Source organism: Epinephelus moara, chromosome 3 (assembly GCF_006386435.1).
Source record: "Epinephelus moara isolate mb chromosome 3, YSFRI_EMoa_1.0, whole genome shotgun sequence".
Classification (NCBI taxonomy): domain Eukaryota; kingdom Metazoa; phylum Chordata; class Actinopteri; order Perciformes; family Serranidae; genus Epinephelus; species Epinephelus moara.
Genome location: NC_065508.1, coordinates 14,545,422 through 14,572,872, shown reverse-complemented (window position 1 = coordinate 14,572,872; position 27,451 = coordinate 14,545,422). Strand labels below are relative to the sequence as shown.

Below are 27,451 nucleotides of genomic sequence, written 5' to 3'. Positions count from 1 at the left end.
TCTTTTCTATTCTACTCTACAGAATAGTGTGGACTTGAAACTCTCAGTAGGCTCCTGGCGCAGACGCTTGCTCTCACTGTGAACTGACTTCTCTCTGCGATGACGTGTCCCCCCCCACCTACCCTCTGCAGCCTCACTGATGTCACTGACATGGACATTTATGTAGGAAATAAGTCATAAAATAAAACCCCAGAGCAACATTTCATGGACAGAATTAAAAACAAAAGCTTCCACATAGTTGAGGTAAACTGGAGGAAATGTTGCAGCTTGGTTTCCCAGTACAAGAGTTTTTAATAACTGATTTTGCCCTAAATTAGGTTAGAAAAATGAGGAGAGAAACTAAAAAATACAAGTAATTGGAAAACAATGTATCATAAGACACATGATGGTGGACGACTGGATAAAAGTTGAACCTCAGATCAGTTTTACAGACCTCATTTCCACATTCCCTTTGACAGTGTTTGTGGCTGGATTAGTTGTCACTCTGTATCAGATCAACTAATTACGCTCCAGCTCAGCGTGGCCATCATAATTAATTCAAACTTTCTTACTTAGTTTCTACCACTCTCTACAAACCAGATACGTAGGTTGGGTTTCACGGGTTGTGAGAGCTTTTACGGCTGCAGGCCCCCCTGGGTGAGGTAACCCAATTGTATGACACAGTCATGAACTCTCTCGGCACATAGTAGTATTAATATTGATTGTACTTAGGTGCAGCACGTGCATTTATATTTCAGTGTGTGTGTGTGTGTAACTGTCCAGACAGTGGACGTCTGGCTGTCTGAGGGGCTGGTGCTACGATACTGTAGGTTCCGTTTTGATTGAGTCAGCTATGGAAATAAATTGAAATTGATATCCATCTTTAGTGTAGTCTGGATGTAGTCTGGAATAGGGGAAAAAGTAAAAGTGGAGCTGAGGAAACATAGGTGTATGTGTGTAGAAGGGGACTTAAATACACACACACACACACACACATATGCTCACAGTGTTGGTGACAGCTGGGGTTTGAAACGGGACGTCTATATCCAGAGATCCGGGGAAAGGCGACTCAAGGGGAGACAGGGGTCAGAGTTGTCGTCCCCCTAAACACACACTCAACCCAAACGACATGAAAACTGAGATGCAAAGCATTCCTCCATCCTCTACCCCCACCAGACTCTCAGCCCTCACCTCCCTCTTCTCACAGAGCCTTTCACCGCTGCAGCTTGTTTCACCACAACCTGGCCTAACCTTTCATTCTCAGTCATTTAAAGACTCTGTGTTGCTTTAGCCACCCTGTAATTGTACACTTGCTGAGAACTGTCGTAAATTTCTTTTTTTATGTTTTCAAACAGCACCAAAAGTACAACAATCCAGTAACTTAACACCATATAAAGCACAGGGCTGCAACTAACAGTGAGTTTCATTGTCCATTAATCTGATTATGTCTTCGATTGATTGATAAGTTGGCAAAACATGCTGATCAGTGTTTGCAAAAGCTCAAGATAGCATCTTCAAATGTCTTGTTTTGTCCACAACCCAAAGACATTCAGTTTAGTTATCAAATTAATTAGCGACTAATTTAATAGTTGACAACTAATTGATTAATTGTTGCTGCTTTCATAGAGCACATGCATGACATGTCTTGCAAAAAATCTGTTGCAAGATGTGAAGAAGTTCCTCCCTATATCTGATTTTAACAGTCAGGTTTTTTAACATGCAAAGGCAAGGTTGTATCCATGTCTGTGTTTGTGGTAGGCATACTGTATTTCTGACGTTAACTTGTGTATTTCGTTTTGACAGCCTCTCCCTTTATTCTTCCCCCTGTCTGACTTTACTGTCAATCACAAGACCTAGCCAATGTTTGTTCTGGGTGACACAGAAGCAGTTGCCGGGCTGAATGAGTGGCTGCCAACTATCTACAGGCAATGCCAGACCTCTCAACCGCTGAGGAACTAGCTGAATTCAATCCTGTGCTGTTCCATCAAAGCACAAGAAACATGGTTGAGATAGAGGCGGTACGGAGTGGCCATTTTTTTTTACATGGAACTTCGTGACTTTTGGTCCTGTTTAGCTTGGCCCACGGGCAGCCATGGCGTGCCCAACTAGATCTGCAAAATCCATTAGAGGGGACGGACGGAGAGAAGGAGGAGGGACGGACATGGGAGGGATGGGGAGATAGAGGGGCCTGTTAAGGATTGGCACCGCATGAGGAAAAGCTATTCCTCACAACTGAGATACGACAGTGTGAACACACTCACACACATGCTGTATTGCTCTAAATGGTCACATCCTATAGAAAACACTATGGTTTTCTATTATATGGTAACAGCACTGAAGAGTGGAGGCCCATGTATTTGAGGCTTTGAGGCTTGTGCGCAGCAGAGGCAGATTATGGGGGTGCAATGCCAGATATAATGTGGCTGAGACTGCATGGAGCCCTCAGGGTCTGCCCTGCCTGTCAATGTGGTCGCACAGAGATGATGTCACTGCTTGCATGCACATGTGTTGTGCAGGCGTACAAAGACACAGATGTGTAAAGACCCATGCGGCCCGACAGACAGGTTGAAACTCATTCTTTGTTGCATTCAACTTATTTTTAGTACATTCTTTTTGCATTTGGGGAGAAATTAGAGACACTCTAATTCATTTAGTCATTCATCATAATTAGCAGAATGTTATAAAGAGGGCCACTAGAGGGAGTGAATCAGGTGGCTTTCTTTTCCACTGGCCATCTGTTAGAGCCAGTATCCTTTCAGCATGAGCTATATTTTAGCCCTTGCTCTCTCCATTCCTCATCAGCTCGTGTTTTCCAGTGTAAACACAAGTGTATTACAGCACACGTCAAATAGGGAGATGATGTCATGCGCCGACTGCTCATTGACAGTGACAGATTGCAGCCGTGCGACCTGTTCATCAATATAACCTCTTACTGACGCTCAGCTGAAGCAATGAGGGAGAGAGGACAAAAAAAGACACATATTCTCACACACTTTGGAGAACACCCTTTCTGACTTGCTTTTTCAATAATAGGTTTCTGCTACACAGCTCAGGGGTCCCTAAAGACAATAAGGCAGTCAAGCCAAAGCAAACTGTAATCACTCCTCAGAACTTGTTCTATTGTGTCCTAAATCCACTCTTTCCATCTCTCTTGTTCTTTTTTGTCCTCCCTGGTGTTCTCAATGGCTGCATTATGGTACTGTAGGGCACCGTGGGTTGATTTCATCACAGCGGGGTTTTCAAAGGCTCTGACTCTGAGTTTCCCTCCCCGTAGTTAAAGGTTTCTTTTCATCATCACACCCCTGATTGTCTCTCTGAGACCTCCTCTTTCAACTTCTCTCTCTTTTTTCCTCTTTCCCTCCTGCGCTTTTTTCAAGACAGGCAGTCCCATAGACACAAACACTCACAAATTCTTTTGACACAGAGCAAACACAACAAAGGAAAGGCGTGTATGCAGACTACGCTCAGTCTCAGCCCTGCTTCCCTCTTTGCGTAGGAGTGCAGCAACTGTCCAGAGCAGCCGTCTGGACCAGATGTAGAGGTCGGTGGCCATACCATAGGGGCCAGTATCAGTGTCCCCCTCGCTGTCCCAGTGGAGCTATAGACTTTATTAATCTCTCCTCCTCAGTGGCCTCATAAACTACCGCAGGAGGTCAGGGTCAGTAGAAAGACTGGTGGGGGTGGATGATTGCAGATGGATTCATTAGATATAAAATGATTTGCTTTATGTTTTTATGTAAACTCTAAATAGTCTTTCAGGAGCCGTGTAAATTGAAAATAAATAGCAGAGTCGTTTTTTAAATAGCATCAATCCACATGTTATGAGCAATGATTTGTTACTCATGTAGAAAGAAATTAGGTCCACCCTTAAAGTAATTTTCATACTACAGTCTTGAGGAAAAACTGAAAAGAAACTAATTACATTAAGCTCAAAGACAAGCATTTCTATTTGTATCACCCAAGTGGCAGCTTCCAGGGCTGAAAAATAAACCAATGCAGAAGTGCCAAAAACTGCAGTGCCTCAAATGGCCACTTGAGGCTGGCTCTTAAAGCAAGTCAATCCTTTTAGATGCCCCATGTTAAAATGTTCAACTTAACAGCAGAAATAAACATGTTTACAGGCTGGTACAAAAACAGTTTTGGTCCCTATAGCTCATTTCCCCGTCATGACAACTGTATGGGGGTCAGTTTTTATATAATTCACTTGAACAATCCAATACGGCAATGGCCAAAATGCCAAACGCAAGGCTTCAAAATGGGGATCCACAAACCAATTGGCGATGTCACTTTGGCTACCCCATTACTTACAGTCTATGGTGTCAACATTATGGTGATTGATGCAGTGAATCTAATCCTGTTGCAGAGTGCAACATCATTGAGATGAGCTATTTATTTGGATGAAGCTGCTTTTCATCTTGTCGTTGTATATGGAATGGTAGCCAACCTTTCGTTGGCCTGGAAGAAGGTCAGCCTATGATTTTTTTCTGTACGTGTGAATGTGAATGCTTCAATTCAACGCATGTGCAGATACTGCAGCCGGCAGCAGGCTGGCTTTCTCCCTAGAGGTAGAGGACATTCCTAAAGTTAACTGTCCAGACTATACATGCACTGGGGGAGTGATTGTCTAGGTGAATATGGCTGGCCAGCAAAGGCCAACATCCTCCACTGACAACTAACCTCCTGTCTGCTACTGGCCCTTTGCCTACATTACGCATTTATAGTTTGATCATTTTTACCAAAGATTAGCAAATAGAGGCAGGGCTCATTCACATTCCAGAGAGTTTAGGTGTTCAGTGTTGAAGATTGTTAAAGCAGCATCCCTCTGGTTTCCAAGTGTGATGAATGACTTATGTTAGGGCTGGATGGCTCTCCTCATTGCAGGATGTTTTGCAGAGTTATACGCTCAATAAATCTTCCCTTGTAAATACGAGGGGAACATGCATAAACAATTGGTCTCATTTTGAACATAATCTAAATATTTGTGGACCTCATCAAGAGGTAAAATGAGCATCTATCTCGTGAGAGTTTCCAGCGGCCAAACAGGTTACATTTGTATTTCCAGAGCTTTATGTCATTGTGCAAAAGTATGTATGTCAAACCTGGGTCAAATACCATTTGCAAATAATTATTGGTGTTTGTTTTAACTGGCTAGAAGTACCAGATGGTGGGTTTGCTGCAGGATAACAGTGTCAGGTGAGTTTTAGATAGCCTTTAAACTCCTGTGATTGCCTTTCTGGCAGTCAAGTGTGCCATGTGATAACTCATGAGTCATATCCATGCTTCTGGCGCACCAGGAACTTATAGAATTTCTGGCAAAAAGTGTTTGACCCTGTACTGAAGCATGCCTTTGTGGACAGTTACAGTATGTGTATCTGTTCATGATTAGATCCAGCCTATGACTGATAAGATTGATATAGCATTAGCATGAGGAGGATATTATCTTTATGGATTTGTGCATGATTTAGAGTTTGGGCAACATAGAGGCTAAGCTTACAGTCTTGAATGACTGCTTTTCCCCATAAAGGCCCTGCTGAAGCAGCTATAGATGTACTTTCCCATGCATTCCATGTATTTGCAAGTGTGTATGTGTGTGTGTGTGTTCAAGCATTTGCTATCATGAAACAAAAATCCTACAAAGGATCTTGATGCCCATTTCAGTGTCTTTAATGTGTTTTCCTTTGGGATTTCAGAGCGTGACCACTCTGGACACTTTTAAAATGTTCTCACCCAGCGAATAAAAAGTGTTATCCTTCAGATAAATATAGTTTATGATTCTGTCCTCAATGTGGTTCAAGCCAGTGTGGATCCTGGACAGATTTAGACTTCCATTTTCATGCTCTTTCAAATCTTCATGATCCAGCTGGAAAGTTCTTTCCAAAATGTTATATATATGTCAGTTTAATGGGGGAAAAGCTGAAATTCATCAGGCAGTGTCTAAAATATAGATTCAGGATTGTAAAAGTGTTAGCATGTTGTCATGCAAGGATTTAAGATAGATACTTTCAGAAAAAGAACAGTTTGTTTTCATTTTGTGCCCAGGGAGCAAGTGAATTTTCAGTGTTTTCAAACAGAAAATGAAAAAAGCTTTTCAATTGCTCAATTCACACTTCATAAAACATGTCTGTACTTGAAGAGATACATATTTCTTCTGGCTGATATTTTTTTTATCTTTCTCCCATTTTCTTTCTCCTAGGTGTAGCAGAACCCAGCCATGCCGATAACAAGTAAAGGGTCAAGACGGAGGGTTTGGGTCAGTGGACCCTGTGCGTGTTCAAGCCTCTGGCGACGGAAGCCACTCTTTTATTTATGCATCATCCTTGTTCTTGTTCAGTCTACAACTGTCCTTGGAGCACTGGAGCTCCAGCTGGATGAAGAGCAACCAGCGGGGACCATTGTTGGTGATATCAGTGCTGGGTTACCGCCAGGTGAAACTGGAGGTCTTTACTTCATCTCAGACCATGAGGGCACAGGCGTAAGCAACGATCTCAACATCGATGAAACCACAGGCATTATTAAAACCGCACGCCGCCTGGACCGTGAGCAGAGGGACCACTATAGCTTTATTGCCGTGACGATGACAGGAGTCACTGTTGAGGTGTCGATCACAGTCAATGACATCAACGACCATGCGCCTGTGTTCCCCAAAAAGAAAGCTGCTCTTAAGATCCCTGAGCACACAGCAGTGGGGACAAGGTTTTCCCTGGAGCCTGCGACAGATGCGGACAAGGACCAGCTGACCACCCAAGGCTACGCTATTCGAGAGGGCAATGTAGGCCAACCGTTCAGACTGGAGACCAAGCGAGCTGCTAACAAGGTGTTGTATCTTGACCTTGTGGTCAATGGACCTCTGGATAGGGAGAAACGCTCATTGTACACCCTGGTCCTAGAGGCCTTTGACGGGGGCTCTCCTAGAAGGATGGGATCCATGACCCTGGAAGTGACTGTGACTGACATCAACGATCACGCGCCGGTCTTTAATCAGAGCAGATACCACGCTATTATATCTGAAAGTCTCCCACAAGGCAGCAGTATCCTACAGGTTAGCTCAAGTCTTGTCAGTGTTTAGAAAGTGACTCATTGCTTCAGTATTATTCTTTCTTAACTCAGAAGTTCAAGGTTCATTTTAATTTCAGTGTTTGACTTTGTTATCTTTTCAGGTCTTTGCAACAGATGAGGATGAGGGTGATAATGGTCTGGTCCTTTATGAAATCAACCGACGTCAGAGTGACCCTGACCGCTTCTTTGTCATGGATATTAAGTCTGGGGTCATCACTCTGAATAGGCCCTTGGATTATGAAGTGAAGAGGGTCCATGAACTGGTGGTCCAGGCCAGGGATAACGCCAGCCACCCAGAGGTAACCGCATTTTGGTTATTCATTACAGTGCATTAAGCACAAAGTTCTGAGCTTTTAATGATGATAGGTAATAAATATTGTGTTACATAAATGTATTCCTAAAGAGTCGTTGTTACCTTGATTTCTGTACAATTGATTGTCTAATCCAACACGGACAAATTCCCTTTTTTTAAAAATAAAACTGAAAATAATATGTCCACTTCTATAATGTGACACAAATGAATTTAACATGAGTCATGCACCTTCTTCCCAGGTGACCAATGCGTTTGTGACCATTCATGTCCGTGACTACAACGACAACCAGCCCACCATGACCATCATCTTCCTCAGTGAGGACGGCTCTCCGAGGATCTCTGAAGGGGCCCAGCCAGGCCAGTATGTAGCTCGGATATCTGTCACAGACCCAGACTATGGAGAGTACGCCAACGTGAATGTGTCCCTGGAGGGGGGTGATGGGAAGTTTGCTCTTACAACCAAGGACAGCATCATCTACCTGATATATGTTGACCAGGTCTTGGACAGAGAGGAACGGGATTCATATGACCTCAGGGTTATGGCCACAGACTCTGGCACGCCTCCCCTCAGGGCGGAGTCATCTTTCACCATACAGGTGACTGATGTCAATGACAACCCCCCTCTGTTCGACCAGCAGGCCTACAGGCAGACTATTCCCGAGGTTGTCTATCCTGGCTCCTTTGTTCTGCAAGTTACTGCCAGGGACAAGGACCAGGGCCCCAATGGGGACGTCCGATACAGCCTCCTCAAAGGCAAGAACTCTCACTCTGACTGGTTTTCCATTGACCCGGTCACAGGAATCATTACCACAGCGACGGCTCTGGACTTTGAATCAGAGCCAGCACCTAGTGTGACCGTCATTGCAGTGGATAGCGGCCGCCCACCGTTGTCATCCACAGCGAAAGTGGACATTGTGCTGCAGGATGTTAACGATAATACACCTGTGTTCTCCAGCAGCCTCTACAATGCTTCCATCAAGGAGAACACCCCAGCTGGGACCTGCTTCTTAGAGGTAAGAGAAACCCTGACAAAGTTTTCTTTGCAGCCTTCAGCCTTCTTTCCTGCTCAATCTTTTATCTCTTTCACTCTTTATTTTGTAGGAAACCTGCCTTTGTTAATTCTCATGGTGCTCAATCTTGCACCGTGTTGGCTGTAACACTATTGTCCCACTTATGCAGCCAAAACCAAGTATTCACTGTCTCCCTTGTAGTCTCATCTCTTTATTCACTCTCTCTTTTCACTCACACCCTCCCCTTAAGCTCCCTCTGATTACTCCCCTGGCAAAAGCCTGATTTATACATCAATATAAATGAGTCTAGAAATCAAAGTCATGTCTGAAGTGCAAAGCAGTCTCAAAGTCCTATTTGAGAAAAGGATGGTGCACTTGGAAGCATTGTGATGTGATTCATAAAAAGTGGGCTATGAGAAAAGAAGCCATTCAACGTGTTCATTTAGAGGTAAAAAGATTTATAAAGGTAGGAAAAATAAGAAACAGAGAGAGAAAGGCAGGGAGGCAGACTTCACCTGCATTCCTGAATCTACTGTGAGGAGATTTACTCTTGTGCTGGTATGTCCTCTCTCTCACCTCGTGTGGTTGCCACGGCAACCAAGCCATCAGCGTAGGGTGAGCCCTTGGTATCTTGCGGCAGCTAGGCTGTCTTGCTTTTATCTTGATTCCAGCAGCTCTTATGTATAAGGAGGACCTCTCCCGAGAAATGAAAAAAGGATGACTGGCTGTTTGTCTTCCAGCAAGGTCTTCACTTGGCATCACGCGCCGTTTAGACCGACTGTTTTTACAGGTTGGTTTTGCCCCTCTGCCGTAAAGCGGATGAGAAGAAAAAGAAGCGTTTCTGTTTCTCAGCATTTTTAAGAAAGGCTGCAGCTAGAACTTAACAGTGCGGTGGCTCCAATAAAAAGCTTTGGACCCCTAATCATACCAACCAAAGTGGAATTAGATAAATACTGGTAGTTGAATTTCACATTCTTGCAGGTTTGTTTAACATGTATTTGGAGAGGATGGATGGTTGGTATTCTGTGGAAACTGGCATATGGGCCCGCTCCTGAGGGAAGACGGGAGACGAGGGAAGTAATGACGAAGAGTGATATGAGATGCAATTGAATTAAAAAAGGAAGAAGAGAGGTGGATTGACCTGTGGAGTGACTGAGAAACGAAAAAAGCCATGTGGATAAATACAGGCTTAACGTGATTTATTTCTGAGGTGTCTTTACAATCACAGATACAGCCTGCACGTTGCTGAATTATTGAACCCTGTAATTTGCTCCTAATTAGGCTGCTCAGTTGAATTATTATATCCCTCAACCAACTAAATGAACCCCCTGGACCTCGATTCCAGTTGTTGCAACAGTTGTAATCAACTGTTAGTCCTTTTTCTAATCCTAGCCGGCAGTTATTCTGGCAGTAGGTGCAGGCGTAATCCCATGCCAGACATCCCGGGTGGTTTTGATGCCAGAGTGAGTGAATGAGGCTTGATTTGCTCATTCCGGCACGTTCCTCAAGGCTCGCTCGAAACCGAGCCAAGATTCCCTGGGCGAGAGTCTCCCCACAGGGGCAGCGATTTGCAGGATAATGGAGTAAACTTTTTTCCTGAGCCAATGGAATATGTGGCAACTCAGATAGGACACATACACACATGCTAATGATGTTCGACCTGACTTTGTACCTTAATGGATGTCGTTCCAGATTTGTTCTGTATTTTCTCCTTTTGCCTGCCAACCAACTGTCGAGATTGTGGAGCTTTTTGGTGTTTTCCTCTGTCAAGATAGTGACAAAGTGAAGAATTGGGTCAGCTGGTCCAGTAGGCCCAGTTTACATTTTTGTCTAATGCTATTTGGCACCGGCAATCAGGTTGTGAGGTTTCGTCACGTTCCTAACAGAGTCGAGACGAAGGCAGAATGTTCCCAGTATTGTACCAATATTTACAATAGATAGCAATCACATTATTACACTGGGCTGGCTGGCTTGGTTTGAATTTTGGACACTTTGTGTAAAAATGGGGGGAAAATCAGCAAATGTTTAATATCCAGACAAGGAAATATGTTATCAGAAGACGTGTAAAGGAATGGAACACATACGCACTTAAGGTAAGGGGTAGTTTCTCTTTTCTGCCAAAACTAGTCTTCCCTAAGATCTCTTTTCTTACTTATTTGTTCTGTTTCTCTTTCTTTATGTCTTTCTTATGATGTCTCTTGATTGCTCTCAGTCTCCACTCCCACATACACACTCATATACTTGTGGCAATAGTGTGAAGGAAGTTTCTTATCAGTTGGACTACTATAGTAATCTGTAATGTGCTGCACTGTTTATGTAGCCGCAACACAAAGGAGTTATTTATTTCTTGGTTTCCCTGCTTTCCACTTCCCCCGCTTCCTTAAAGTATTTCCCAGGCAGTAGAGGTTATGGTGCCTCAGTGTGTGTGTGTGTGTGTGTGTGTGTGTGTGTGTGTGTGTGTGTGCGCGCGCGTGCATAGCACATCCATCTGATTCAGGTTCATATCCTGAGAAAGTTCGGGTCATGAGAACAGCGTGAATTGTGGCTGGTGATGAAAAGTGACAAGCGTAATTTAAAGTGGCAAATTTCCATTGTGTAAAAAACTATTTGCATGCAAAATTTGCTGAAATCATCTGATCTGTGTGGGGCCTGTTTCAGTGAATGCTAATGCTACTGAGCTGATGGGTTCCTTGCTAGTTTTCTTGGGTTTAATCTGTGTTTTTCAGCGTCTAAGCATATTTTCCTTCCTGTGTGGGTTGTGCCTTGCAGAGCTCCTGTCAAATCCAATGACATGCTCACTTCCAGCATGACCTGACCGCTGGGAAGCCACTGTTGATCACACAAGTAGTGACATGCATGCTCTTGCCTCAGCTCAAATGCAGTAGACATCAACAGATGAGATGCAAGCTAGAAGAAACATTGATTAAAGAATAAAGAAAAACCAGCTCAAATGGAGGAAAAGTGCAAATAAAATAAAGGGACCCAAGCAAAAGGGTGGAAGGAAATACTTGAGATAGCTGAGAACAAGACAGCAAAACAGGGAGTGCAGGTTTGCATGTGTGTGTATATGTACATGTGCATGCCTGTAACTCATACATCTGTGTATGTGCACTGGTTTTGTACACTTCTGAAGCCAAGAACTTACTTTGAGCAGGTGATGCATCTCCCCTGTGATGTCCAGCATGTGGTTTCCTGGTCAAGCCTGTTAAACAACACTCAATCATCTCACCAGACGCACAGATGTACTCAGCTGGGAGATGTACAAAACCATAGAGAATTGCTCGCTGGCATTGCTATACAACAGTATAATGGTGCTGCACCGTCTGTTGGTAGAGTACAGGTTGACACTGTGTTTTCAAAATGAATAATATTCAGAATCAAAAAGAAATAAGGGAGGGAAGTCAGCTGGAACATGAGCAAAACCTCGAGGCCACGCATGGGGCCCATGGAGGCTGCAGATTTTTTAAGCTCCACAGTAGAAAATGCTGGACAGAATGAGAAACATACTTAGAAAAATACTTCTGCTATTCAAACATCCTTACTAGCACTGTAGATACAATATTGTCATGAGGGTGGCACTAGCATAAAGAAGCCATTAAACTCAACATGCTGGAACATGAATGCGCCCCAGATTATGATACAGCTCGCAAATAAAGTTGACATGCTGATCTTGTGTGTAGAGATTGCTCATCCTCTCGGGTGCATATGAATCTTCCCAGTAAATTCAAGCTGCCCATTTGGAGACAATGACTCTCTGCAGCAAATTTAATGGAAATCTGACTCAGTGGACATTTTGACTTGATGGGGATTTCATTCTCACCAGTCAAATGTGGTGAAATCTTGCTCTGGACCACATGTTTTTGACAGACAGACTCACCTACTGAGCAGGCCTTGTGGGTAGTCAGGTAAAACAAGGAAGTCTCACAAGAACATGTGAGTGTGAGTGTGAGTGTGGTGTGAAGGTGACTGAAATAGTGCAAAAACAGAGAGGAAAGGAGACAGGTTTCTTTTGACAGGTGGAGGTAGTCCTCCTGAACTTCCCGCAAAACCACTTAAATAAACAAAGCTGCCTGTCAAAGTAATCAGCCCTTTTTGGTGTGAAGTCTAAAGTCTGGGACCCTGTGGCTAAAGTCTATGTGGCTCTATAAGGAAAGACTAATCAAATTTAAAACATACACACACCCATGCACACTGAGTCTAATCACATTTGATAAACCAATAGAGCCAGAGACATTTGGTGACGCACTGAAAACAGGAAGGGGTTCCTCTAAAGCTTCCTGTAACCCGTCTCCTGCTGGTGTCGCGCTGAACCCGACCCTGCGGAAACCAGAGGCAGAACAAACCACAGCTTCCACTTGGAGCTCACACACACACTCCTCCAGCCCAAACTCACAACACACACACTTTAGTTTTTATTAAGCTTGAAAATGCAGGGGGGAGGAGAATTAAATTTATTGTCCGCTTGATGTCTCACCTCAATGGTTGTTCTCAAACAGTGGCAGCTGTTCTTTAATACGGCCCCGCTCTGTTGAAACTTTGTCTTGTGTGTTTTAATTAATCTGTCAGTGTGTTTAATTTGCCAGGATCAATAGCAGCAAAGGCTGCAGATTGGAGCGATCACTTGTCACCACATGCCTTGGTTGCATCTAACAGGTGATCAGCGCTGACAAATGGTCGGGTTCGTACACAAACAGACATCAGTGAGATTGAAAATTTGGTGAATCGTTTCATGCTGTTAACAGCTGGCCCCCGTTCTGACACGCTTACTCTCTGGCTGGGTATTGCTGTCTCTTTCTCCTGCTCTCTCCCACCGACTTTCACATCTCTCAGCTGCCAGTGATGTTGACAGGATGTGTGTGACGAGGGATCAGGATGGTGTGTCTGCTATGCGAACTATTCTCATAACATCCATCAACACTTGCTGTGAATTCATCACCTGTTTGCTACTGGAAGCTCAGATGCCATGAACCAAATCCATCTTGTTTTTAACGCTCGTTCCCTAAACTTTCTACTTAATGAGGTGGGCTTTGTAATTAACTTTGTGGTGATAATGGTTTTCTTAAAAGAACAGACGTTCTAAACTCATGACAGTGTTTTTTTTATTTAGAAATGTCAAAGTTGAAATCGCTGAATCCATTAAATGATCCCCCATTTTTAGTCATGCTGGCATCCTGGCTTTAGAGCTGGTATTGCCGGTTTGTTGGTCAGTCCACCACTTTGATCCAGACTGAAATATCTGAACAACTTTAGACCGGATCACAATGATGTACAGTATCAGTTCAAGTGTTCGATATATTTAGCATGATGTCACAGCTTTACCTTGCTGTCTGACAGCCCTTTCCGATGGGGAACTGAAGCCATTATCTCAAACTACCACACTCCATTGACATTACAGTAATTTTACGTAGCAGAATACAGGAGTTGCTAGTCTACTGTTGCTTTGATTGGTTAGTGTGTAAGATAAAGCAGGGAAAATATTCCAAATATAGCATACACTTTACGTACGTTTTGCTGTGGCCCTATTCACAGCAGTACATTGCTTAGCTTCCATGCGGGTAGATTTATTCTTTAAAGACACTAGCGAAACAACACAGTACATAAGATAAGCACAGCAGAAATGTTACAGAGACAGGACCACTGTATTTTGATAAATACTTATATACTTAAATATATATCTATTCATTGTGCTCAGAGGATATATCCACAAGACCCCCTGACTTTGCCTTTAGCACCACAATGAGGCTGACATTTGTTGATTTGATTGACAGTGCTTGATAACAACAAGTATTGGATGGATTGGCATGAAATTTTGTACTTCGCATGCATATTGCTCACAGGGTGTTCACATCTCTTTTCATTTAGCAGCATCATCAGGTCTCTCTTTTACTTTAGCTAAAATATTTTCAGTACCAATCAGGCTCAAAACATTATCTTATCAGGCAGAGTTTTTTTTTTTTTGCAAAAGCATTTTTCAGCCCTTTGCAGGGTGTTGGCTTGTGGCCCGGGTTGGGTAAATCGTTCTTTTTCCCTTCAGAAGCAGTAGTTTGGTTCCATATCACTAGCTGTTGGCATATGCTGTGTTTTAAACCTATCACGGTGTTCATTCATGTGTGATCTGACTGGCCAATGCCTCTGTGGAGAGGATGGCCTCACGCCTCATTAAGCCCAATACTCCGTACCATATGGCAGTCAGGGGTTTTCTTCTCTCACTCTTTTTCTTTCTGTCTGTCTCTCTCCAGTCTGACTGGTTTCTATTCCATTTCTTCATCTCATCTGTTAGTGAGTATCTCAATTTCCATTCTTTTTTCCCCTTAACTTTTTACCTAACGTCTCATGGGCTTTTACCCTTATGGCTCCTGCACTGGTCTCAACTTTATCTTTTCCTCTGCTATTTTAGAGGAATCAATCTCCCATCAGTGACTGAGACTATCAAGTATGGAAAGAATTTCTTTCTCTTTTTCTGCATCAGTGGAAACCTTTTTGAGATAAGCATGCCAATAATACACAACCAAATGTATCAATGCATCAGTTTTACTTCTCATTCACTTTTACCTCTTTTACTTTCTATTGTCAGTTAATCATTTAGTGCCAATTTAGGAAGTCAGTATATGATTGCACAGGAAAAATGCACACATCTCACTTTCGCCTTACATGACCAAGTTATTCACCCAATTCACTAACTTTTGCTAAAGCCCAGTTCAGACCAAAGATTTGCAACGAGACGAACATTCACCAACATTCAAAAAATCTGTTGGTTCACACCAATGCAACTATATGAGATGGTGTATCATCTCTATGCAACAACTCTGTACTTCCGTTCTGATTTCCAACTTTTCAGGCTTATTTTGTGGCTGAATATAATTTGTAGCTTCTTAAAATATGAATGAGGATAGAGAGAGTGAGATACTGGCTACAGCTGCAGTTGTAGTAGTGATGAAACAGCGACAAACAGAAACAAAACGTGCATCAGATGGACTGTATTCATAATGAATATGCCACTATAATATAAATAACCAGCACCAATCAGTCAATGAGAATGTGCGCATACAGCAAGCAGCAGCAGCGACCCACCATCTGACACCGCACACCATGAGGATGGAAACAGAGGGTTCGGCGGGGTGGAGCACCTGCCGCAGCAAGCACACCGTCTGCAGTCATTTTCACTTGACCAGCAGACTTCACTACAAGCTGACTGACTATAGAAACAGGTGACGTGCTTTGTGTTTTAAAACCAGCTGCCGGCGATTTGACCAGTGGAGACCATCAGCCAGCGTAAGTCGAGCTCAGACCGCCCACTTCACACTGCAGCAACTTTTCTCTGCAGAGTTCTAAAATGTTTTTTCTTTGGTCTGAACTAGGCATATCAGTACTGGTTTTGATGACCGAAAGTAATTCCTGTTACACTTGGGAGATGCCACTAGTTGCCATGCAACCAGTAGCTTTTTACAAGTTGTCATTCATAGCCCAACAAACGCTTGTTAGGGGAGCGCAGTATGACATAGTGGCCAAATAGTGTATTAAATACATAGATTGTATAAGATAATGGGGTTTGGCATTTTAGCTGTCATCATCTTGTTTTTTTGGAGGCAGATGTGACCATATTTGGACGAAAGGGTAGAGCTGTGGAGGAGCAAAGGGTGGATCTGGCAGATGGCCTGTCACTCAAAAAGGCCACACCCCTAATTATGCACAACTTTGAGGGCACGTCTGTTGTTGGCTTAAAATTTTTTTGTGCTGCTTGATTAAATGTAGGCTATTGAAAGTGAAAGTATTGAAATGATACGTGGATGATTATTGCCTGCATTTCATGTCATGATAGGGGTCCACACAAAATGTTTCTGAAAGGCCACCATTGGTTTGCAGGATGAATTTTGAGCAACTATGGTTTAGTCTATAATATGTCAGAAAAATAATCCCATCACATCTCCCATTGCCCAGGGTGATTTTGATTCAAATTGCTTCTTTTGTCCAACCAAATATCCAAAACTCAAAGGTATTTCTTTTTTATTAATAGACCTCACCAGGTTACCATTATTAGGTGATCTGGGTTTTAACGTACAGGATGGAACCAGAGTTTCTGCTTATCAGCAAATTAAACTTCACAATAACGGATACCTGTATAGAAAAGACACTTGTGAATTTCAAAGCCTATAGTGTTGCAAGTTTCTTTCCACAGTCTGAAACTGACAAGGTGGACACTTTTGGCTTTAGCAAGAACACAGTTAAGATAGCTCCCCTAGACTGTGGAACACACAGATATCAAACAGTTGCAGGCACAGGATCCTCCATACACAACACAGTCAAAGCTGCAGTCATTCTCACACACACATTCTCGCACATCTATCTGTCTCTTCTCCCCAGCCTATCTCTCTGTTCCAGCTCTCCTGGGCTGCTTTTGCATTGTGTTTCTTTTCAAACTTATCTGCCGTCCAGACGTCCTCTCTATCTCTGTCTGGGCCTCCATTTTGTCACTGTCTCATCTCTTATTGCCTCTCACTCCTACACTGGAGTGTGAGGGTGAAAGGAACAAACTCACAGGCGTATACACACACAGCCACACATTGTGCTTGAATGCACACACACATAAAGTGCACACACACGACACTCGCAAGCGGCAGGTGATCCTGGGGCTCTCCACAGTTCATTTGGCCACGCTAATCTAATTTCATGACACGTTGAGTTAAGTTGGTGTAAATTAGTATGCTTCCTGTGTTTCTCGAGATTGTATTTGCTTTGGGAGAGGTTCTGCAGTTTGGGACAGCAGGTGGTCGATAAGTTAGGGGTGAAGGGCGGTGAAAGCGCTTGTTTCCCAGTGTATCAGATTCTGTCATTCGGCTTTACAGAGAGATAGAGGTTACCATTTGAAGTCACAGTTGGGTGTGACCAAGAAATTTCTCTGTCAGTGCTGAGTTCGTGTGGTAGCGTGCCAATGGTTATGAATGATTCACGTTGTTTAATTCATTTTTCTTTGTTGTTATTTTTTGCACTACTCTTGGGCATGACTTTCAGTTGTTGTCTGTGCGTGTGGGAGTGCGTGAGTGTTGCAGCAGCACCAGCCTTGGAGCTGTTATCTGGCTGACTCTGCTCCTCTGGTGTTGTGTCTGTCCCAGCTCTCTCCACACTATTTATTTTCCTCTCAGGGGTCAAAGACTGTGCAGCTACAGATATTTGTTTTCTCAAATGAATCATCCATTTAATCATCTCACTTGTCCTCTTCGACTTCCTTCTCACCTCAGGAACTCAAACGTGGAGCGATGCTGGGAGAAGAAGAGACGGATACTTTAGTATTCCAGATCTAGTGTTGCGCTCGCGGTGCCAAAAGACACAGTATTAAACAATACCACTGGTCTATGTGAGATCACAGACATGGCACCCACTAACGAAAAGCATTTTATACTCAATATGGTCCAGATCACGTCTCTTGCTTTCTTTACATCTCCCAGATGCATTTCTGTCATGCGTGCACCTTATATTGTCTTTTCTTTAGACTTCAGCTTTTATAAGGATAGTTCTCACCATGAGTTGTCTATTAAAGGTTAGAGCAACACCAGCAGAGCGAACGAAAGTTTCCACTCCCCCAGAGTGGAATCTTTTACAAGAAAATCTCTTACTACTTCCCACCTGCCCTCTCTACCCTCCGTTGATCCCCATTTCTCCCTCTTTTTTTGATGGCTGTCTGGTTTCACTGAGCTGTACTGTACATGTACTTTAGTGGGGCATTTCATATATATTATGCACATGTGATGAAACAACATTGGATGTATTAGGGTTGGGCGATTTGGCAATACTGTTTCAACCACAGGGGCTATTCAGGGCTGGCTCTGTAGCAAATCAGGGCTGGCTTCTTGTGTGATCTCGGGACAACTCATGTGTTCTCAAACTTAACTTCCTCGCTAACATGAGTTGGGCAGACATGCCGGAGATGAGATAAGTTGTAATTACATAACATTAACACAACCTTAAAGCTTCCATTTTGAAAGTAATGTTTGATTTTAATTCAAGTCTTGTCTCATATAAAGCAGCTGTTTTATTGTTTGTAAGGAAGCACCGCAAGGAAGGAAATAATGACATGTGATGAAGTACAGTATGGTTAATTGAAACCATTTCTTAATTGAATTTACAGAACAATGGCTGCATTGTGATATATACTGTTGCTATGATATAGAATTACTTTAACCGTGGAAGAAGATTTTGGCCATAACGCCCACCCCTTCTGTAGATGCATAAATCTAAATAAAAGCATGCACAGAGAAGAACAGAAGCACAGGATGAAACTCTGGCCCCTGAGCTTAAGGGATAAAAACCACAGAAAAGTCTGAGACTTATTTCCACTGTGGGCCTCTGTGCATGTGAGCGTACATGTGTGTTTGTGGTTGCTGGCTGCGGTGTGTCAGACAGGCTTGGAAGGACTACAGGAGTGGAAATAACTTTACTGTTTGCATGGGCAACTGCTGTGATTTGTTTCGTTGAACTGTACAAATCTTGAGCCGCGAGGTTGGCGGGACGGGAATGGATAAAGGAGTGATGACAACGAATGGAGACGTGATCAGAAAGGGGATAGAAATGTTGGAACAGAAAATCAATAGACACAAGAGAAATTGATTGTAGAGCTTGATTATTAACTTTTTCTCAATCCTAAACGCCGTCACATCTTCGGACACGCTCTGCACTGTAGCCTCCTGGACTCAGTGAACCCATCCATGCAGGATAAGCAGAATATTAATTTAATAAGCAGCCTTGAGATGAGGAATAAACCTCAATGGCTTTTTTCCCCCTTACAAACTGACAACCAGCTCAGTGTGGGTTGGACTTTTTAGAGGCTACCACTGTGCTTATTGCAGTCTCGTCTTTCCTTTCTCTAGATTTATACCTATTGGGTCAGGATCAATCATTTCAGCACAAATAGCTACAGTATAATGTTCTTTTCAAAGGAACACCCGCTGTAATATTTGTAAAGCTCCACTGACATTAACACTAATAATACACCTATAAATACATGCCTCTGAGTTTGCCGTTCATCAATAATGGCTTCGATTATTTCTCTAAGCTCTTGAGTTTAAACATTCTTGACAAGGCACGCGGGTTTCCTACTCTGGTTATTCAAAATTTTGCCTCAAGCAAATGTCAGCTACTTCAGGGTGGTCTATCTTTTCCTTACCAGCCACACTGTAACTCGTTATTAAGGAAGAGGGATTCTCCATCTTCGCTGTCACTGTGCCTTTCGGTATTCCCACCCTGCAATTTGGACAAAGCTCTTGTAAGGACTATGACAGATTTTTTTTTTCTTTTTATAGAAGTGTGTCTTGCAGTCAGATCATGCACGAGGTGTTTGTGTTGGAGTCGTCTAAGGACTCCAAGATGTATCTCACTGACATGAAACAGTAGTAGCTTTGTGTTGTGTTAACCTCACACTGAGTACATTTACAGGCATTTGGCCTGGGCAATAGGTGTTGGCTGAGGTTAGGTAAATCATCTGATTTGGCCTGCGCTCTGTCTTGCTGTTGCAAGTGATTTAACTTTTAGAGTAAGGATGTGTCAGATTTAATGTCAATTTAGGAGAACCAACATTTCTGGTGCATGTGGACCAAATTCAGCTCTGTGGTTTTGGATCAGATTTACTGCGGCCTAACACACCCTGGTGCGCAGTGTGCAGTTTAGGAAGTTCTTTATACTACTTGGAATAAATCTCCTGGTTTTGAAATAACATGTCCATCTCGCAGAATTTAGCAGTAAAAGTGCTATGAGATGATGTTCTCAAGTCAAAGTGCACAGACTTGGGAAAGAAAGGCAGACGAGGTTGACCTTAATGTAAACAGCTGACAGAGATGCATTGATGTCAAAAGTCTGCAAGGAGGTTTTGGGAGCAATCAGACACAGCTTGATGTTGTTGTGCTCCTACTAATATCATCAAATGAACTGGCAAAAGGGAGGGAGTCTCATCAGCCATCTTTAAATGTCAACATCTGATGTCCTAGCTGCTGTCATTCACCACAGCTTAATGTTCTCACATCATGGCTCAGCAGAGCGGGACTATTGTGGAAAGTGGGAGCAGTTGGTTGGTATGAAGATGAAAGGAGACACATTTTTTTATTGAATCTGATATCCCACTCATTCATTGTCACTAGAGCTTTACTGAATAGTTCGAAGCTTCATTCATAACGTTGACATTCAAATTCTAAATCAACAGGCAGCATATTTGTTTTGCATGTGTATTCTATTTAAAGTTGGTATTTTTGCACAGTTGCATATAAAGACTAGGTTACACTGATATTATTATTATTAGATTCCAGCGGTGGCTGGCGTAGGATTGTTTCCGATTCGTGTGATCCAAACATTTCAACATTGTTACCAAGGTTACAACCTCTGTCCTTTGTAGAACGAGTGAGTATTCGTTACACTGAACTTCTGCACCAGGCTGCTCAGATTTTGAGTTAAAAATAATGCAAACACAAGGTTGATTTGAAATGTTCTTATTTATTTAATTGCCACGTCTGGCATTGCATAATATTGCTGTAAGCCTAAGGGCACATTTTGTTAGTCATTATTTTATGCCCTTATTGGATTAGCCTGCTGCCTACATGTTTCATGTTGATCAAACTTAGTTATATTCATTTAAGAAAGCTGGTTTAAGCAAAAACATGAATTCATTTCATCCGATGAATCATGTAATTCAAATTAAGGGTTTTGATCAAGGATTTTCTTTATAAAAAAAATTATTTAGGGGGATGACATCATAAAATATGACAACAGATATTTGAAGCCTCAATTGAAAATGTCAATAAAATCTTCAAATGTTAAAAAAAAAGACATTTGTTATGACACTAATTTTCACACAGAGGGGAGGTTTTGTGTTTTGTGAGGAGGGAATTTGCTTTAGTGAGTCATTCAAAGTATTCTTCTCAACACCGACTAAACCTCATAGATAAATACACATCTTTATCCACAAATTAAAGGCCAAACACAAGTGATGCATCTCAAATAAGACAAATAAAATAGGCCATGTCAAAAATACTGCTTGTTATACACAGAATACATGTAGTACATACAAAAAAAGACCCTCTAAAACATCATGTGTGGCACCTAAATTGGTAGTTGGTGCCTTGAATGGCAGGTGTCACAGCTTAAAGCGAAGTCTGCAGGTGAATGAAGTGTTGTATCTTTTGTATGCTGTGCAGAAGAGACAGAGTGTAAACAGAGACTGTTTGTAGATGTGTCTGTGTCTGCTAATGATCGTACAAACATTCCTAACAGGAGTGTGTCAGCCTGGATTGTTAATGGAGGAACCCTGTTCTGTGGTGATGCGCAGTCTCTCTGTATCTCTAGTTGCGGCAGACGTTGGTGTCTTGGCTAGAGTCCTACACACTGTAAGAGAATATCAATTTAGAAAAAAACACTGGAAGTGCTTTTATGGTGTTGTCAAGTGGTATTCACACACATGGACACACACACACATACACACACAGGCTTCCCCTCAAACACACTCATACACACTGTTAAACACCCCCACCACTGGCGGGCTGTTGGGAGTATTTTGTGCCCCGCTCCAGGGGACGATTATAGAGCTGCTTGATTGCAAGAATCTTGGAGTGCCGGATCTGCCGCTCTAATACCGGATACAAGAGCTAATGTGAATCCATCGAAGGGTATTTTCTCCTCCGAAGCCTTTGTTTCTTATCTAAAGAATGATTCTTTCAAGTCATGCAGATGGAGAAACTGAGATCACAGGAAGTGCAGAGCAGATGATACCGCTTAGTTTGTGTATAACGTGTAATGCAATGTACACTATGCACCGTATGTTGTAATGAAGCATGCAATGACGGTAATGAATTGCAAGAGTCTGATCCTGACTGATCAAAATCATGGCTGTTTGGTACCCTATTTACCTACATTGTATTGACCTTTTTGCATTATACATCAGTACTAAAAATTGTTGTTTTCATTAGATGTATGCAGCTTGTTTTTATATTATATTATATTTTTTAATATTATTTGTTAGATTTATTGCATTTATTGATTGTTTTTCTTCAGGATTTGTCATGAAAACGGCACTAAATTCATTTTTATTTGCTACCAAGCAGTAAAATAGTTTATATATTGCAGTGCACCCTGGTGGGCTATATTGCCATAATAAGTTGCGTACTATTTTAATGTGATAATGACTGATGCTGTAGCAGACAGAGGCAATTAGGTCAGTGTGCCATGTAGATGCTATTGACCATCAAGTTAAATGCAGCCTGTTCACAGAGGTTGCCTGGGGGTTTCCTCGCCCACTCACATAGTCCAACTATGGATAAGCAAATATGACCGAGGATTTTAATGCTCTTGCATTAACGTCTTAATATTTTGTAACAAAGAGCTGAAGATGCTGAATGTATGCATGGTTCATGGTAAGGGCACAAAGAGCTCTGGAAAGAGCAGGACTCAGCACATTTTAGACAGTGAGCGAGGATATAAAAAGAAAAAAGAAAGTGTGATGAAAAGGATGGCTGCACGGCGGTGGTGTGAAAGCATAAATGCAGGATGCAGTGGAGGTGCTGATGGTTACCATGACGATGAGAGACGTAGAAAGGGGGGGTCAGGGGAAGGTGGGGCCGAGCCAATTCATCACCGCTTACTCCTGTGTGTGTGTTTGTGGGACTTCACCTCTATCTGTCTGAGTACGCCCTTGAAACGAGCTTTTCCTACCTTGCTTGCGCACACATTTACACATATAGTTGTAAAAAAAAAAAAAAAAAAGTAGAGCAGTGCAGTGGAGAATTGGATGGGGAGCAGACGGGTAATGGGCAGATCCATCCTTGCATGTCGTCTACCTCAGCAGCGTCCAGAGAGACATAGTAAAGGAGGAGAAGTGTTTCTTTACCTTTAAACAGACGGTCATTCTCTCCATTGTTTACAGGACATTATCTTCTACAACATGAATGGTTTCATACAATGCCACAAGGCTGCACCAGAAATGCTATTGATTACATGATAATGGCTGTCTTTACAAATTAGAGCGACCACACTGCATGTGTGTGTCTGTATGTGTGTGTGTGTGTGTGTGTGTGTGTGTGTGCGCACAGGGGAGGAATCTTCCATCCAGAGGTATTTTTCATGGCTGTCAGGGGGAGAGTGGGGTCATGTTATTGTAACTGGGCACAGAGAGAAGCAGGCAGACAGTCTTCATATGAACACTCACCCATGTGAGGGATGATCGCCATTACTTCATTCAGATAGCATGTGTGTGTGCATGTGTGTGGTGGGGGGAATGCGTGATGGCTTTCAAAGGGTTGGAGCCATCGTTCAGCGGTAGCCATGGTAACAGGACTCTCAGGACCACATGGAGGGAAGAGGGAGAAGTGGGGGGAATTATGGGGAGTGGTGTCTGTATCTTACGATAAGCAGTGATGTAAACTCCGCCTCGTTGAGCTAAAATGGAATGCTGTTGTTTGCTCTGACAAATTCTAGTGAAATTTAAAGCTTATTAAAAATTAAAATGAAAGGAGACTTCAAAATCTGAAAGAAATGAATGTCAAAATAGCTGCACAGCAAACTGTACAGCCTGAATTGATGTAGCTTGGGTTGTGTGTAGGTTCAAAAAGATAAAGGCAATCACTCCAGATTAGTTCAACTTGTAAAATAAATGTGTGCTTAAATTGTACCTTTTTAACAGCTCCCACAGTCCTCCTATAAGTGGGTACTGAGGTGGATTTTTTAAGCCAAAAAACTTCTTTATGTACCTCTTAGGAAACAGGCAGTTATACTGCACGGTTCTCCTCATGTAGGAAAATGTTTTGTTTGTGCAGCATAATTTCATGCACATTTGCAAGACAAATAATGTGTGTGTGCGTGTATACGTGCGTAAGCGCTCAGCTTGCTTTTCTAACACCTAAAGTGTGACTTAATGTGAGGTTAACGATCCTCAGCCAGCTGAAAAGAGACACCATGTGCTGGTTTTATTTGCATCACCTTTAAATCCCTGTGGTCTGCCGATGCTTTGAGGTAAACTGAGGTAATGCTTTACCCACAACTGTAAATACTCCACGCATGAGCCAGATTGACTGGCAGTAGGTTAGACCTAGTGGTTTGAATTAGCAGAAAAGTAAATTCTTGTTCGAGTTCATTCTCTTCTTGCCCTCTTTTACGCACGGCTCCTTTTCTTTTCTTGCTTATCTAAACTGACGGTTCAGGTTTGCTTCGGCTTTTTGGGCTCCTGCATCCACAATACTTCCCCGTCTGTCTCTTTCGATTCGGCAGAGAATCTTGACAAGCACACACACTTGCACAAGCAGTGTACACAGCCTCCAACTGTGGCTCTAAATGGGCTCCTTTGTTTTCTTAATTGTCAAATTAAACATGTCACTCTATTTGAATGGGACGCACATACGCCAGCTGCCAGTTCACCCAATGGAGAAATGGGGGGTTTAGCCCTTATTCATTAAAGACACGAGCCCCTTCCCCCCCAAATAAACTACTTGAACAAGCTAGAAAATTCTCTTTCTCACACACACATATGTGCATGCACACACACAATGAGGAGAGGATGAGGAGAAGTCAGTGCAATCTTTTGTCCGTCACAGAGTGAGCGTGGATGGACAACCCCCCCTCATCTGGTAACAATCACCTCACAGGCTGCCTCATTCTCTTGCTTGTGTGTGTGTTTAGCCACGTGTAGTGCCCATGAGCATGTAGATGTTATGAGTGTGTGTATCTGTGTGTGTTTCTAATCCCAGAGTGCCACTAGAAAGCCCCATCCATCCCAGCCCTGTCTGTGAAATATGAAGGAGGAGGAGGGAGGGACCTGCTTCCAAAATGGAAAACTACAACATGGAATAGAGTGGGCGCTTTCTTTCTTCACTTTTTTTTCCTGTGGGTGATTATTCTTTTATATTTATTTGCCCAGCAGACGTCCTGTTCTCAGTCCAATCACACATCCTCCATTTTACACATTAGTCTGGCCTTTTCTTCCAGCTGCCTCGCTCTCATAGTGGAGTGGATGTGAACCCTGTAGCGCTGTCCGGGCTGCCCGCAGCTCCATACAATGCACACCTATATTTCACGCCGCGGGAGCAATTCTCCTGCTTGTTCCTTGATGAATGCTGCGAGATGTTTTGTAGAGGAAGGATCATTTAGCTTAATTAATGTCCTCCTGCTGCACAGCCCCAAAGACACATAATTAAGGCTTCGAATTCAGAGCCGTCTTTATTGGTTTAAGATTCAACAGAGCGAGGACTTGAACCTCGGCTTGGAGTCCAATCAGTGGCTCATTTAGTATTCCTGAAGCAGGTGTTGGTTCTCTATGGGAAATATTTTTGCCGGGAGTTTAAGAAAATCGTGTGTTAAAACAAGACATATAAATCATAGAATCTGGCAAGAGGTGATTTATCAGCCGAGCAGCTGAGTTTAAGCCTTATTCTTCAGTTAGACTTACATTTATTCTACAAACAAAACAGGTTCTCCTATTTTTGGAGGAAGGCTTTCTATTTTCTTAACCGCCCTTTTTCACATCATCTCTTTTTGGTTTCAGTCACGGCTCCAACACCACTCTGACTGTGCACCATGTAATAAAGTGATTTGGCTTCTTCTTCCCCCTGCCATTTCATCCCGGTGATTTAGAGGACTGTAGTCAGGTCCACATTTTCACAAGGTTAGGTTTGATGAATAAGACTTCTTCTGGCACAGCTCTCTGGGCGTCTGAGAGTGTGTGTGTGTGTGTGTGTGTGTGTGTGTGTGTGTGTGTGTGTGTGTGTGTGAGTGAGCTCTGCTTCTCTCCCTTTCGACTTACATCAGCGAGGCATGATATACACCAGAGAGCATTTGGCTGAAATCCTAAATGAGATACATTGAGTCACCAGGGTAACAGATAAAATTATGCCTGAGTCTCTTCAGGGGGGAGTGTAGAAAGAAGATGCTGGATAAAAGCTAAAATCCTGATCCACCCTGAGTAGACTAACTTCGAGCTTTCAAAATATTCAACCAAGTTAAAAAGCATACGCTTACACACAAAAAAGAAGAGAGGAATGCAGAGATGAAAATGAGATAGACAGGCGTGCAGGTGGATCGGCAAACAGGCTCATATTCAGCTATGCACACGATTTCACGGCCTTTCTGTCTCAATATCTTGGTATACGAGGTTAACACAATGCTGGTGGTCTGCACAGAGTTAGCGCGCTGAGTGTTCCATTAATCCTGCTGTGTTTCGCATTGCCCACTCCAACACACACACACGCACGAGCACACATACACACAAACTGAACATCCAACAGAGATCTACAGCCAAGATAGAGGAGAGCTGTGGCAATTATACACCTAATAAATCAGTCATTCACTCATTTTTGTATGTATGCGCTCTCTGTGCACCCTCCCCTCCGTACCCCTACCCCGACACTGCTGACCTTTACGCACACACACACAGACACACATATGCATGCGGGCGCACAAATATAGAGGCTTGTTTAATCGCGTTCATTCAGAGGTCACCTTGGCAGGAGTGTGCACATATAAAAAAAACACACACTTATTTCATGGCTGACAGCTGGCTTATGGAGTGACTTAACTGCGGAACCAAAAATGCCACAGTTCAGACTCCCTCGTCTGTCGGGGTTGTCCCCAGGCTAAGAGACTCCTTCGGATTCCGCTGTCGGGTGGAGCGTTGGAGGGACCGGGTATCTGAGTCCTGGATCAGGGGTGTAAACATACTGCCTGGTTTAGCCATCAGTCTCTCCCACTTTTGGAAACCTCCAGTAGACGAGGGGTGGGGTTCCTCCCTGTGTCCCCGCACTAAGCCAGGGGTTGGGCTCAGCTGGGCAAAACAGGATGACTGTGTCAGATGTACTGAGGTTTCTCAGGTGCGAGAGACAAAGGTACATTTACATCCCGACACCTGTGACAGGATTACAGCTGACAGCTCCATCCTCGAGGCTTAGCCGCAACTTCCACCCAAATTCATATTCATGTTGGGCAAACAGGGGCACAGAGGAGAAAATATGCGAAAGAATGCAGAGCAAAGTTTTGACTGACGTGCAGGAGTTGCCAAAGTTAGTGTCAAATCAAATCCTGTATTGGCTGTGACATAAGACGTAGGGTATAAGATACCATGTTGATATCGGATTGA

The 27,451-nt window shown here is 43.0% G+C and overlaps 1 protein-coding gene across 1 annotated transcript in view; it reads left to right on the top strand.

The window, feature by feature from the left end:
* LOC126387371 (protocadherin-16-like) overlaps positions 1-27,451 on the top strand; it is a 95,708-nt gene that overhangs the window by 11,200 nt on the left and 57,057 nt on the right. Inside the window, exons 2-4 of the mRNA XM_050039902.1 lie at positions 6,173-7,018; positions 7,137-7,334; positions 7,588-8,361. Coding sequence (XP_049895859.1) covers positions 6,191-7,018; positions 7,137-7,334; positions 7,588-8,361 — 1,800 coding nt within the window. The 5' untranslated portion in view covers positions 6,173-6,190. The remainder of the gene's footprint in view (positions 1-6,172; positions 7,019-7,136; positions 7,335-7,587; positions 8,362-27,451) is intronic.